The 14878-nt window shown below is 38.7% G+C and overlaps 1 protein-coding gene across 1 annotated transcript in view; it reads right to left on the reverse strand.

The window, feature by feature from the left end:
- Positions 1-2783: 2783 nt before the first annotated feature.
- xkr7b (XK, Kell blood group complex subunit-related family, member 7b) overlaps positions 2784-14878 on the reverse strand; it is a 62421-nt gene continuing 50326 nt past the window's right edge. The window contains exons 2-3 of the mRNA XM_052595296.1: positions 13745-13944; positions 2784-4561 (exon numbers count right to left, since the gene is read on the reverse strand). Of these exons, the coding sequence (XP_052451256.1) occupies positions 3585-4561; positions 13745-13944 (1177 nt within the window). The 3' untranslated portion in view covers positions 2784-3584. The remainder of the gene's footprint in view (positions 4562-13744; positions 13945-14878) is intronic.

The raw sequence follows: 14878 nt of genomic DNA on the forward strand, positions 1-14878 counted from the left end.
GGTCAGTTTTCAGGAGAGGGGCCATGCTGAAAAGCTCTCAGACCACAAACACACTCAGACACACATCACATATACCTGCAGCCCTGCTTAATGATCCTGCAGTTACCACAGCAACCTGTCAAAGGATACGACATTCATCTCCCAGTGTCTCATGCTCTCTGTCTCTCACCAGATGTTTATGTTTATTGTATGTAACATGCTATAGCCTTTATTTTAAACACGGAATGCTGTAGAATGATTACACGTAATATGGGAAAAGAAAGACATATTCATTAGTGACATTGACTTAAAATGTTTACTTTGTACGTTCTCAAGTAGTTTTTTTCTTTCTTTCATTACAAAGCATAACTTATTTTTTGCTCCATTTCATAAAACCATATAGTTTCTCGTTTGAACTGAATGAACTCCGACACTGGTGGCAATGTCCAGTTTCTCTTAAGCTGATTAATATTGATCCACCTGTTCACAAATCCAAATCAATTTTCAAGTCAGCGAATCACTAATTAGAGCGAGTCTTTAGTTCAGTTAATTCATTCTAAATTAGTCTCGATTGATTCAAATTTAAAATGATCTCCGTAGTGTACAAATTAAGCATATCAAATGGCAGTACTGTGACAAGGCTGGGAAAAAAAGGTTTAACTTTGCAACGTGATAAGCAGCGACTCTTGAAGTTCCGTGACATTTCACATGATCCATCTCCTGTGATGTTTCTGAGGGTAGGTTAAACAAAGTTATTGTTGCTAGGACTAATTTTCATTTTTAAGATTTGTTTATGGTCCTATACTATATTTGAAGATTGATGGAAATCCAGTGCAAAAGTTGTTAGCATTCAGAGTGAGTTTGATTCATGCACTGATAGTTGATTATCCTGTTCATGGATGGATAATGCACTGTGGCAATTTCTATACAAATGCTTTCTGCTTCTGAATTGATTTTAGTTTTAAGAAAACTGCTTCCTTGTCAAATTACATTTAAACGTATTCCTTAATCAGGCGTTTGTATCCAGATTGAGAATAATACTGAAGCTGAAGGAATTAATCCAAAATGTTAACACTACTGGTAGTGCCACCATACCAACTTTCCATAAGTGTCATAAGCCCCTTTCACACTGCACGTCGGACCCGCAATATTCCCGTAACATTGCCTGGTCGCCTTCTGTGTGAAAGCAACCACGTCCGGGAATTGATTAACGAATCGAACCCGGGTCGGGGACATAGTAACATTGCGGTAATCGATCCGGAACGAGCGCTGTGTGAACAAAAGCCAGATCTAATTCCGTATCGAAGTGATGACGCGCGTTATCGCGAGACTCTTTTACCGGCTGTTTTGAAGGAAGATCAACATTCGCGACGAAAACATATGTGCAAACTGTAATGAAGCAGAGATCAGTTAGTTCCTCACTTTCCGCACTGACTCAGAGATCGTTTGCTTGCTTCAGTTAAAGTATAACGTGCCAAGCGTTGTCGACTCGTACATTACACGTCACGCGCTGATGTCACGTGTCGTTACGGGACCTTTACGGGTTGTGTGTGAAAGCATGCACATATACCGGGTCATCACTGGCAGTGTGAAAGTGCCAAATCTAGCGACCAGGGAACAATTACAGGAACACTTTACCCCTGTATTTGCCGGAATGGCAGTGTGAAAGGGGCTATAGTTACAGAATATTTTAAAGGCTAGCTAGTAAAGTCTTCCTGGAAGAGGTTTACAGCCATTTTATGAACATCTTAGTTTACCAGTAATACATCTAATTTGTGATCGGTTCCAGTTGCATAAACATAAACCCTAAGAACTAGTTTGAACAACTAGCAGTTAGCCAAGGGATAATCAGTCTTTTAGGATTCAAAAGTAGACAGAGCTACTTTTTTGTAACCGACTTTAAAAAGCTATGACCAATCTTGAAGAATTTTTTAAGACTCGTCTAAGCAGTTTGTGCAACCGGCCCCTGATTTGAGCAAGGTGTGGAAACCAACATAGAGCAAAGAACAGGCACTATGAACAAAAACACATTGACTCCATGACCTCCAACAATAAAATCCATGTATGTGTGAAGTTCTCATTATAGGGCAGCATGATTACAGCCCACAAGCATCATTTGCTCTCCATCAGTGTCTTTAGACTGGACAGCAGGGTTCTTGTCATTGGCAATTACCCACCATGACTCTGGGTTTTTCTGCTTGGTTTTTAACCAGGCAATAGAATTTCCATGCATCGAGCAAGACCTCAAAGACCTCACAGAGGGAGTGAGAAAGACAGAGAGAAACACTTCAGCTGATGTCTTGTGATGGTTTTGTAATTGCAGTGATTTCTTTACAATTGCCGTTACTCAAAAAAGCATGGAAAAGGGCTGAGTAGGGTAAGCAGTTAAAACTAAAAAGAGGTTTTAAGATTTTATGAGGTGACAAAAAACTCTTTCTTTCTCTCAAGCACACACACAAACATTGTTGTCCCAAAAAGTCGGCAGCTTTTCATGGCCAAGTAGAGCATTCACTCTTGCCAAACCACAAAGCCCCCAAAAATTCAGAATCTAAACTCCTCATAACCACAGCAATGGCCCCCCTCTTCCAAATAACAAAATAATGAGTGAAATGAACACATACAGATGTAAAAGGGTTTTGAGGCTTGTGGACGGAGCAAACCAAGACTCACTGCTCTAGTTACCATAAAGGGAGTTCACATTCGGGATTAGAATTCAATGTCAATCTTTTTTTTTTTTTTCTGTGAAATGCAACTCAAACACGTTTGCAAGTTTTATGTTCCCAGATGCTTCCAAAACCATTTTCATGAAACACTCAAACACACATATTCATTTTTTTTTGTTTTTTACTTTTCGAGGCTGTCATCTGAATTTTTTTTTTACAGTATTATTTTCATCCAACTACATTAGATCACAACTTTTTGTCTTACTATATGACATTTTTTTCTTTATCTTTACAGATAAACAATGCAGCATGACCAGATAACCCAAAAAAACATTCATACCAACACACTGGCACCATTCTATTGTAGATACATATGACAAAAGATAATATCTATTTATGAATATTCAATTAGAAGAATTATATCAAAGACATGGCCACAGAGTCATAAAAAATAAATCTAATAAATAAGTCAATAATTACAGAAAAACTCTTTTGAAGAAATGGATGATTGAACTTGCTAATCTCACCATTCACAGAAGCATATAATACACAATTTGTACTGTTTTCAGATCACTGAACATTAAACAGACCAATACAGCAGCCAGGCTGGTCCTGAGGAATACTAATTGGTCAGTTCATCTATATTTTACAAATGTCCACTTCTTTGATTCATTGTCATTTTTATATGTTCAGTGCGTAGGCAGAAAGTACCTTTCCTAGTTTCACTTCCCATGCAGGTCATGTAAACACCACGTTACTTGCGTCCAGCCTGATGTGCACTTTCGGACCAGTCATGCACTCCCAGGCATCTTAATGCCAAACGTTCCGTGGTCCCTCCATGTAGCACCATGCTGACCATCAAGGATCAGACCGTAACCTCATGGCGGCTGAGTTCCACCTCTGCATAGAGATGTCATGTGGAAGGTGGAGGTATGAACAACACTACACTGTAGTCTCGTACTCGGTCACTTCTTTGGGGTTGCTGAAGCTCTGGTACTGGATGCGAGGCGTCACGGGAGATGTATTCTCCAGCACCAGGATAGTCTTCCTCAGCCTTCGGTCAATAAAGTGGGCGTCCCATGCTGGGTACCTTTTTCTTGGCAGGTCGATGCGGATAACGGGGCCTTCAGTTCTTGGTGGACGTGGGGAGGAAGCTGGGGGAACACTTGGAGGTCTTACCTGAAACACAGGCAGGCAACTGTCTCTATCCCCAGCCCCTATTTCCCGATCCCCAGCAGTAGTTCTTTGGAGTGTTCTGGGGGGGCTAGTAACCACGTCTGGTTGGGGCAAGGGGGTTTCCAAATCCCCAACGCCTCCCAGACCGATAACCCCTATTCCATCCTCCACACAGCTCCACTGAGCTCCTAGGATAGATCCGTCTGGGTGGAGCAGGCAATAATAGACAAACATAAAGAATGTTCCCAAAGCATAGCTACACACCACCACACACACAATAATAAGGGCGTAGAAGTCCGAGGTGTGAGGTCCCCTGTGAATATACCAAGCGACGGTGAGTGCAACGTTCTCAACTAAAGTCACACAGTAGTACACACCCAGCCGAAAGCGGGCACGGCCTTCCTTGACGTTGAACCAGCAAAAGATGTAGATGATCCCCACCACCATGTTGTAGATGATCTCCTCCCACTTGGACATGCAGAAGTCGGTCTCGCCCTGGATGATCCAGAAGGTCATGGCACACCAGTGGGCCACGATGAAGATCCCGAAGTAAAGCTGGAAGACTGAAGCAAAGAGGGCAAAGGCGATGGTTCGAGCACCGATGGTGAAGAGGTGCCAGAGCATCTGGACAATCACGGCCTTGTAGGACATGGGGAGCTTATCGTCACGAGAGTCGCGCAGAACCTTCTGGTATGATGCAATCATCCATGCGAGCGAAACCAATGAGGCAGATGCAGAGAGACCTAAGGAGATAGAGCAAGAAGAACAGGGAGACCTCATGAGTAATGTCGAGGAAAGTCAGATACCAACTTTACGAAAATATACAAAAGCAGCTTGGCCAATGTGGCACTGTTCTGGTAACAAACTTTAGTACTCAACGGCTTTTGGAGTTATCTTTCAAATATCTGTGCTGTTAAACTGGATTTTCATTTGATCATGTAGCTGTTTAATTGCCCACAATTTAACTAACTCTTAAGTAACTTGATCAACAATATGAACTGATGCTCCACCATGACAGTAGCTGACTCGAAAGAGAAAACTTGCAATCGAAATAACATCATCGAAACCATCTAAAATTAACAAAATGGCTTATTATAAAACTTGACATATTCACAAACGCAAAAAAATATAAGAACCCTGGGACTAGCATAGGCATTATGTTCACTGACGTGGGAGAGAGAGGGGGTGGGATCAGGAAAAGTCCTCAAGCCAGGATTTGAACTCAAGGACGCCCATTGCGCTACAGCACTGCATGTCAGCACCCTGCCCACTGGGCTATCGGTGCCGATCACCACATGGTTTTTCTGGTGATGCTGGATGAGGAAGGAAGTTTTGCTAGTTAGGCTCATCAAGAAGCTCAAGAGCACCAGCACACCAGGATCCCATGCTGGGGACTAGAAACCAAAGCAAAACATATGCTGGTGATCAGCTTTTTTCTTTTTCAGCAGGGAATGCCATTCACTGGCTCAGATTTCAGCGACACACCGGCATGAGAATTAGCACTATTTCGGTAATAAGCGATTACAGAGAATGGTTAAATAAACTTAACTTAAAATCTTATATTTAAATGTTACAGTTTATGTCTGAAGTGCTTGTTAAATGAGTTCAAATGTATGTAATATTGTATACTATGCTAAATTTGTCTTGTATTTTGTCCATGTGTTCTTCCTTAATAATAGATGTTCATCTTTTGATTTTTGCTGTTGCCTCTAGTAATTTTTTTTCAGTCCATTTTAAGCCAGCAATATAATACTTTTTAAACAACATATGACTTAAAAAAAACCACCATGTTTGGTAAAGACATTTCACCCAGCCAGCTGTGTCAAAACAACCCAGAATGTGTTCTGTCCAATATTTACCCTGTGCTCGGTTGTTTTTAACCCAGCATTTTTTAGAGTGTATTGTGCAGTGTAGGGGCAAAACTTGTAAAGCAGACAACCTGACTTAGATTCAAGGATAAAATGCATTTAAATTGTTTTAGTTCATGAGTTCGCACTTACATATAATATGATGTAGCGAATAGTAAGCATAATTGGTGTGCTGTCTTGAAGGAGGGCTCTGAGCTTGGAGTATTGCCTGAACCCTGAGAACCCCCCCCCCAAGTATAGGATGAGAATAGTTTAAAAGTGAGGTATATATATATATATATATATATATATATATATATATATATATATATATATATATATATATATATATATATATATATGCTAATTAAGCTGGTTGACTAGATGATCTCCACCTGTTCTGAATTGGCTGATAATATGATTGTGCTCCTCCAGAACCTTTTTAATAAAACTTCATATGGTTCATGAAATGTTAGTTTTTTTTATTTCCCCGCAAAATATCACTGTTTTGCTTTGTGTGTTTATTTGGCTGTGAATGCTGCATCTGTGCAGTCTCTGTAGCTGGGGCCATTTAAATAGCCTGAAACGGGCAAGTGCTAAATATAAAACCTAATCAAAATCATTAAGAATAACTACATTTCCACATTCAGAGTTCTGCCTTCAATATTTAATTAGATATGATGTGATTCATTCCTAATTGAACATGCAATTGAATAATTAACTTTCAAAGCATGAATAATTCAGGCACTAATTGATGTCTATCTGGACTCATAATATATGAATGTGCGAATATACCTTTTGTCATGACAGACACAGTCTGAGGGATTAGATTCTGATGGGGCAAAGATGCAAAGCGATCTTAATTCCAGACATCACAGTGGCTCTTATGAAACACAAACTGATGTGAGCCGCCAAAGATGCACAAGCTACTTTTCAAGAGTGATGGCATGAAAAAAAAAAAAAAAAAGTTCAAAGTTTTGTAACGGTTTATTTTTATTTTTTTTGTTTTCAAATAATATTTCATTGACGCTACATCACCTGCTGAGACAACAAATCGCAGGGCTTGTTCCCCAATTGCCTGAGAGGATGTCTCTCTAGAGAAAGCGAGTGTGAGCGTATGTGTTTGACTTGCTGACAGGTGCATTATATTGTGTTTGTGAGTACCCTAGAGCACATGGTAGAGTGAAAAGGTGAAGAAGAGGTGTGTGTGAATGTGTGTGATTAAGAGATACGGAGTTATCTCAGGAGATGTTATCATGAGGATCAGCTCTTAAATAGATCTCACTGCATGTTTGTTTATCTGGTGGGTCCCAGCAGATTGGTTTTCTTCTGGTGTTTGATTCCTCTCCTGTCTCACTCCTTTCACACACACACACACACACACACACACACACACATGCACACACACGTGTGTTTTAGGGAACTATACTTGCAGCTTCACCCCGTTAAACACTTCGAACCCTCCAGGCTGGCTTATCCAAGGTCAGTTTAAGGATATTTGGATGATCACCGCATGAAAAGAAGACAGCATGGGAAAAAGTTGATCCTGATATAAATTAGTGATCGACAGATATGGATTTTTTTAATAGCTAATGTTGATATCTAAAAAGAGCAGGGTGGCTGATGGCCAATATCAAGCTATTTATGATATTGCATAAATAATTTAATTTAGTAAATAACAGGTTGCAATAAATCTTTTTAATTTTCCAAATATTTGGTAAATACATATTTTTAAAACGAGTCAGTAGTAACTTGAAAAAGTAATGAAATAAATGTGTTTTGATAGCAACTTGTTTATTCCCTATAATAGTATTTTTGACAAATAAAGAAGAATAAGAAAGGAAATACTGCAACCGGCAGTGCATTCGTCAGTCTCGTAAGTCTTGTTTGTGTGCATATGGGATAGTTTTTTCTCAAATAAAGACCATGCACTTAATGCTAATTTTAAATACACAGGGAATATGACATAACAGCCAACTACTGTAGATATAGTGCAACAGAGTTTGAAATTAAATATTTAAATTAAGGGTAAGTTTATACATCAATAATGTGCTAAAAATGGAAATGTTTTTATTGTGTGTTTTCATGTAAAGATTACAACATTGTCAAAAAAATTCCCATTTATGGGGATCCCTGAAAAATACTCAAAATGCTGTATAATGCATGCCAGGCCAGTAGTTGGTGATGTCACTTTATAGGGAAACAATACGTCAACATGTTACACACATGCACATGACATCACAATTTTCACAAATTTGCGGTTTTGTAGTTTACATGAAAATGATAATGGCATTGTTTTCAAAAAGTGCACTTTAAAACCTGTTTTCAAAAATGCATGTTTTCATGCTCCCAAAACGCTGTTGTCCAGAAAATTAACAGTCACAAACCATTTTTCTTTCCATTTTATTTGAAAACGATGTTGTGTAAATGCAAATTCACACTTCAAAGGATTTAACAGGTGATTTTTTTTTGCTTTGTGGAATTAAAGGGGATACTGGTACTCTCGTGAAAGGAAGTGGAGACTAACCTGGAAGATAAGAAATAGTTAAATAAAGTCGTTCTTTTTGTTTTCTTTGTACACAAAAAGTATTTTCGTAACTTCATAAAATTACATTTGAACCAATGATGTCACATGGACTGTTTTAACGATGTCCTTACTACTTTTCTGGACCTTTGCGTTGCTGTCTACGCAGGGTCAGAAAGCTCTTGGATTTCACCAAAAGTATCCTAATTTGTGTTCTGAAGATGAACGAAGGTCTTACTGGTTTGGTGTCATAAGGCTGATTAATGAATGAAAGAATATTCATTTTTAGGTACATTATCCTTTCAAAACAGAAAAACTCATTGGCTGCTGCCGATGACCAAAAAAAACCACCAAATATTGGCAAATATATTGGTCATGTCGACCACTAGTATAAATATTTCAAGAAATACTCTTTCACTTCAAGGAAAGAGTGCATATCATACTCAGGATTTCTCTTTGCTCAAGCTTGACCCTTGCTGTTTATAGATTGTTTACTCTTTTTGAGTCTCTTTTGCACCAACATTGCACTTTCTCTCCATCTCTCTCACATTTTCTGTCTCGTCTCTCATTCTGGGCAACTCATTTGGTCCAGATCCAGATTAAGTGAGGTCTTAATTAGCAGAGATCCGAAAGCATTAGTCTGCTTTTTCCCACTCCGCTTGCAGCCTGCCTGCATGCTCTCCACGTTTTCTCCATCGCCTCTATTCCAGAGGCCCTCATGGAGCAATGCGCTGGCAATCTTAATTAAATCAAACATCAGACACAGCGCAAGCCCACTGCCACAAAGACTGCCTCAGATTAGAATGCAGTTTAAAGAGAAAGGGATGAGACAAGTTAAAGCCTAGCGCTGCCACTGCTAAGAGAGAGAAAGAGGGAATTTTGAATTGCTTCTGCCAGATGATGTGGTAGAAGAAAGTACACAGGAGATGTTTGCATAATGCATTTTAATAACAGCATTTGTGCTTTTAGATTGTATGAAATGACGATGTGAGAGTTACAGTCAAAGAATAAAGACTCTCCACGAGACCTCAAAGACCTTAAAACACACAGTGGGGAATTCGCAAAGAATGAATTGTGCCTGATGATGGTGTTGTTAATTTGCATGCCATGTCTGTGTTGCTTCATTCCCTAAAATGCTCTTCTGTGTGTTGCTTTCTTATGGTAGTGATTAACCATCCTGCTTAAAAGCAGCCCAGGCCGCCATTACTGGTTTGAAAGCATCACCTACTGTCCAGGAAGTGTGGGGAAGTAATGCTATATATCACTTCAAGTGCACTGCTCTCCATATACAGATGCTCACTTTAAAAAGATATGCTGACACAATGTGAAGGTCAAAGGTCTGAGTCAGACTGCCAGGCAGTGCTATGCGATCAGAAAACACAGGAAAAAAGCGAAAGAAGATAAGAAGAACAAGCTAAAGCCTTTCTGTGTGGTTGGTAACCAAACCCATGACCCAGAATTAATCAGAACATCTATGAGTCTATTCAGTCTTACAGCGTGTCCCTCTGAGCTCTCTGTCCTGCTGTACGACTCGTCCTCTCTTTCCCTCCCTTTTCATCTCTCTTTCATTCCATCCTCTTGTTTTTTCCTTTCTTGCTTAAGCTCATGTTTTTGTCTCCTGAGTACCGTTTCCTTTCTCAGTGGCATGTGGTGGCCTTCTGAGGAAGCAACCTCCTCTGGTTTACATTTTTTTTTTTTACTTTAATGATTTATACTATCTTTCAATTTCAATATTTATACATTTTTAATAAGATATAAATAAATATTTTACACTGTTTTTAAAGGGATCTTATTATGTTTTTTTACACTTGCTTTAGTATAATGTTTCTGTGTGAGCGTGAAAAAGAGTCCATTGAGGGAGTTATTCTCTATAAGTGCTGTTTCTGAACCCCCTCAACCACCTCGAATCTAGTCCTGAGTTTTCTTTTGGAATTGTACACCTCACAGTGTCCCTCATTTAAATAATTCCCACCTCAAACCATGCGAGTGAGATCTGGTTGAGTTGCAATTATTGTGTTGTTGCCATGTTAAAATGCTGTTTCATAGATCTAATGGTAACACTTTATTTAAGGGTCTCTTAACTAGTTGCTTATTAGCATGCATATTACTAGAAAATTAGCTATTTATTAGTACTACTTAAGCACATATTAATGCCTTATTCTACATGACCTTATTCTACACCCCTAATCCTACCCAATACTTAAACTGAACTACCTCACTAACTATTAATAGAAATTTATTGAGGGGAAAGTCGTAGTTAATAGTGAATAAGTGTTCCCTATTCTAAAGTGTTACTGGTCTAATATACTGAAACAAAGCAATGTCTTCCCAAAACTGTGTAAATTCAAATACATAACAAACATTATGTGAACTTGTGTGTTTTTTTATGTGCTTTTGACATAACCTTGTGTGTATTTCACAGCTGATGCAAAAGAGAGTTTAATATTCAGACGGCTTCTTGTGTGCGCGCTCAGACAGCATGGTCTCACTGCAACTCGTCACATATTGACTCTTGGTCAGGGTCACACAGGGTACCCCCTTAGCATCTTTTTTTCGTACAGCGTCCTCCATTGCTTTAAATAAGAAACCGTTAACGTCAATATGCCGACGCAAAAGGCTTATCATCATGATTAAATTATATATTGGGCAATAATATTGCCATTATTGCATATAAGTTAGGGTTTGATTTTTCAATGTAAACAGTCACACCAGTTTTATTTATATTAAACTATTTACACATTTATGAGCATTATGAGCTGTCTCAGTCCGCCGTGAATATCTTCATGTGAGCTGTCTCTGTGCGCGAATTCAAAAAATGCCACCAGAAGAAGCCTAACGTCAGCCATTGGCTCTCATGTGTCTCGTGATCGACTGCATCATGCTATGGTATTATGTTTTTGAATGAGACGTGATGTGAGCGTGTTAACTGAGCAGGATCATTTTAAGCGATTAAAATCTTATGTTTTACTCTCTTCTTCACATAAAGGTATCGTATGGCTTCAGAAGACTTGGAATGCAACACAACATATTTGTAATGCATTTATACTGCTTGTTTATGGTTGGTTTTTTTGCAATAAATACCCGTGACTATTTTTTTTTTTTGCCTGTTATGTCTTATATTGTTCAGAAGTGGGTGGGTTTAGGGTAGGGGTGTGTTTACGTGCTCCAATGAAAGTATACATTTATATAAAATTATTCCTATTTTATGCAAATGCATGAAAACCATTAAAATAAGACAAACAACCAAAAACAATGGAGGACCCCGTGCTTCAAAAAAAAGGGGTACCTCGAAGAATCAAAAAGCGACGCCAAGGTGTCCTGACCAAGTGTCAATATATGATGAGTTGGAGTGAGACTGTATTGGTTCAGAAAACTGTATATCAGAAGTTTAAACTGATGAGGGTTTAAAATGCATGCAGATTTTTATTTATAATTTTTTTTTGCCTTGAATATTTGCCCTCTTCTGGAAATGTGGCTTTGGAGGGACCATTTAGACAAAAAGGTTCTTATGGCATCATGAAGCACCTTTATTCTTAAAGGTCCCCTGAAGTGCCTTGAAACACACAACATTATTTTACGAAACTGAAACAGGAAGAGAGGGCGGGATATAATGAGTAGCCTCGCCCCCTTTTAAAAATAGCCAATAGTGTTTTATTTATATCTGCTCGGGCTAGAGCCGTTGAGATCGGTAAAGCCGCATTTGACAGCCACAGTTTAATAGATTTCCCCTAGAATCAATATGAAACTCTTAGTAAAACAAAGCGGTGGTCATAATCATTCTGAGGCTGTGCAGTTGTAAAAGTTTTTAATATATGCCGACTGCATATGATCGCTCCGTGCGATCGCGTCTCTGGACCGGAGCCAAAGTGCGGATTCTCGTGAAACAACATGAAAGCAGACCTCATTTGCGCCAATCGAAAAACTCATTTACACTGTCTGAATCGTTCCCTATCACCTACACTGTGCACTACGAGCCATTTACTGTACAGAAAAGACTACACTCTCTGAACAAGTGACCGATCTCAGCCTGCGCTTCAGCATCTATATATAGTGCAGGGGGCGGGCACTTCAGATTCTAGAAAGCATTTGATTGGTCAGAAGATTTGATGAGAAGATGAAGTACGATGAGACGTCAAAACATTTGTTGAGCCGTTTTGGCGGAAGAGATGAACTGCAAGCTTTGAATGCTTACATCTTCTAGTTGCAAATTTTGTCATTATTTTGTAGCACACTGCTTAAAACCAAAATTATGTTATTAATAACTCAACCTCATGTTGTTCCAAACCCGTGAGACCTCCGTTCATCTTCGGAACACTGTTTAAGATATTTTAGATTTAGTACAAGAGCTCTCTGTCCCTCCATTGAAACTGTGTGTATGGTATACTGTCCATGTCCAGAAAGGTAAGAAAAACATCATCAAAGTAGTCCATGAGACATCAGAGGGTCAGTTAGAATTTGTTGTATTCTGTGTCTGTTGTGAGAAAGAGTTCAAAACAAAGCAGTTTGTCATATCCGGTTTGCGAACGAATCATTCGATGTAACTGGATCTTTTTGAACCCGTTCACCAAATCGAACTGAATCGTTTTAAATGGTTCGCGTCTCCAATACGCATTAATCCACGCATGACTTAAGCAGGGAGGGACTGAGAGCTCTCGGACTAAATCTAAAATATCTTAAACTGTGTTCCGAAGATAAACGGAGGTCTCACAGGTTTGGAACGACATGAGGGTGAGTTATTAATGACATAATTTAGATTTTTCTATGAACTAACCCTTTAAGACTAACATAACACAGTGTCCCATGATTCTTCAGGAATCATTCTTATGCTGATTTGCTGCTAAAGTTCTTATTATCAGTATTGAAATTGTATATTGTTTTATATATATGCAATATTTTTGTGGAAACTGCGAGCAGCATTTATTTGATAAAGTTTTTTTTTTTTTGTATCAATGTTAAAAAGGCTGTCACTTTTCATCAATTTTATGCATCCTTGCTGAAAGGATGAAAAATAAAAATAAATAAATATATATATATATATATATATATATATATATATATATATATATATATATAAACCACAAACTTTTTAATGTTTTAATGGAAGTGTATATTTGATTAATATTATTATTAATAATAATAATAATAATAATAATAAAAATTGCATATATATATATATATATATATATATATATATAGATAGATAGATAGATAGATAGATAGATAGATAGATAGATAGACAGATAGATAGATTATAGCATTAGTTATTCTTATTCTTTCTTATTTTCATATAATATACTACTGTCTTTTTCCCATGTTTGTAGCTGAGTCATGTCATATGTCATCGCACAGAGAGAAGCGTGTTAAATATTTTGTTTAATTCATCACAACTAAACGTCTTCTCCATGCCCGTATGAATAAGTCATGATGATCACGGCACAATCACACAAGCGTTCTGTCCTCTCTCTCTTTCTCAACACTCCTCATTAAGTATGCCCAACTAAAAGCATCTCATGTGCCCACCTGGGAAACCTCTGCATGTGTGTGTGTTGTCTCACCCTGTAGGGGCAGTATGTGGTTGCTGTGGATCATGATGCTGAGCTGCAGCACGAGCTGAGGCGCGCTCTTCAGGAAAGCCTCCAGCAGCCGCAGCATGTTGATGTCAGCGCTCTCGAACATCAGACGCCAGTAGAAATGACGCTGGCCCGGGCCGCCATGCCAACGGCTTTGCAATCCCAGGCACAAGGTGTGGACATACCTGGAGACACACAGAGGAGAAATGTCAAGTGGTTATTAAGGTTCAGTAATTAAAGGTCAAATGATGGTACATGGGGATATATATTCTCTCTTTAGCCACTGATTGCAAATATACAGTATTGTTCAAAATAATAGCAGTACAATGTGACTAACCAGAATAATCAAGGTTTTTCGTATATTTTTTTATTGCTACGTGGCAGACAAGTTACCAGTAGGTTCAGTAGATTCTCAGAAAACAAACGAGACCCAGCATTCATGATATGCACGCTCTTAAGGCTGTGCAATTGGGCAATTAGTTGAATTAGTTGAAAGGGGTGTGTTCAAAAAAATAGCAGTGTGGCATTCAATCACTGAGGTCATCAATTTTGTGAAGAAACAGGTGTGAATCAGGTGGCCCCTATTTAAGGATGAAGCCAACACTTGTTGAACATGCATTTGAAAGCTGAGGAAAATGGGTCGTTCAAGACATTGTTCAGAAGAACAGCGTACTTTGATTAAAAAGTTGATTAGAGAGGGGAAAACCTATAAAGAGGTGCAACAAATGATAGGCTGTTCAGCTAAAATGATCTCCAATGCCTTAAAATGGAGAGCAAAACCAGAGAGACGTGGAAGAAAACGGAAGACAACCATCAAAATGGATAGAAGAATAACCAGAATGGCAAAGGCTCAGCCAATGATCACCTCCAGGATGATCAAAGACAGTCTGGAGTTACCTGTAAGTACTGTGACAGTTAGAAGACGTCTGTGTGAAGCTAATCTATTTTCAAGAATCCCCCGCAAAGTCCCTCTGTTAAAAAAAAGGCATGTGCAGAAGAGGTTACAATTTGCCAAAGAACACATCAACTGGCCTAAAGAGAAATGGAGGAACATTTTGTGGACTGATGAGAGTAAAATTGTTCTTTTTGGGTCCAAGGGCCACAGGCAGTTTGTGAGAC

Source organism: Carassius gibelio, chromosome B23 (assembly GCF_023724105.1).
Source record: "Carassius gibelio isolate Cgi1373 ecotype wild population from Czech Republic chromosome B23, carGib1.2-hapl.c, whole genome shotgun sequence".
NCBI lineage: Eukaryota > Metazoa > Chordata > Actinopteri > Cypriniformes > Cyprinidae > Carassius > Carassius gibelio.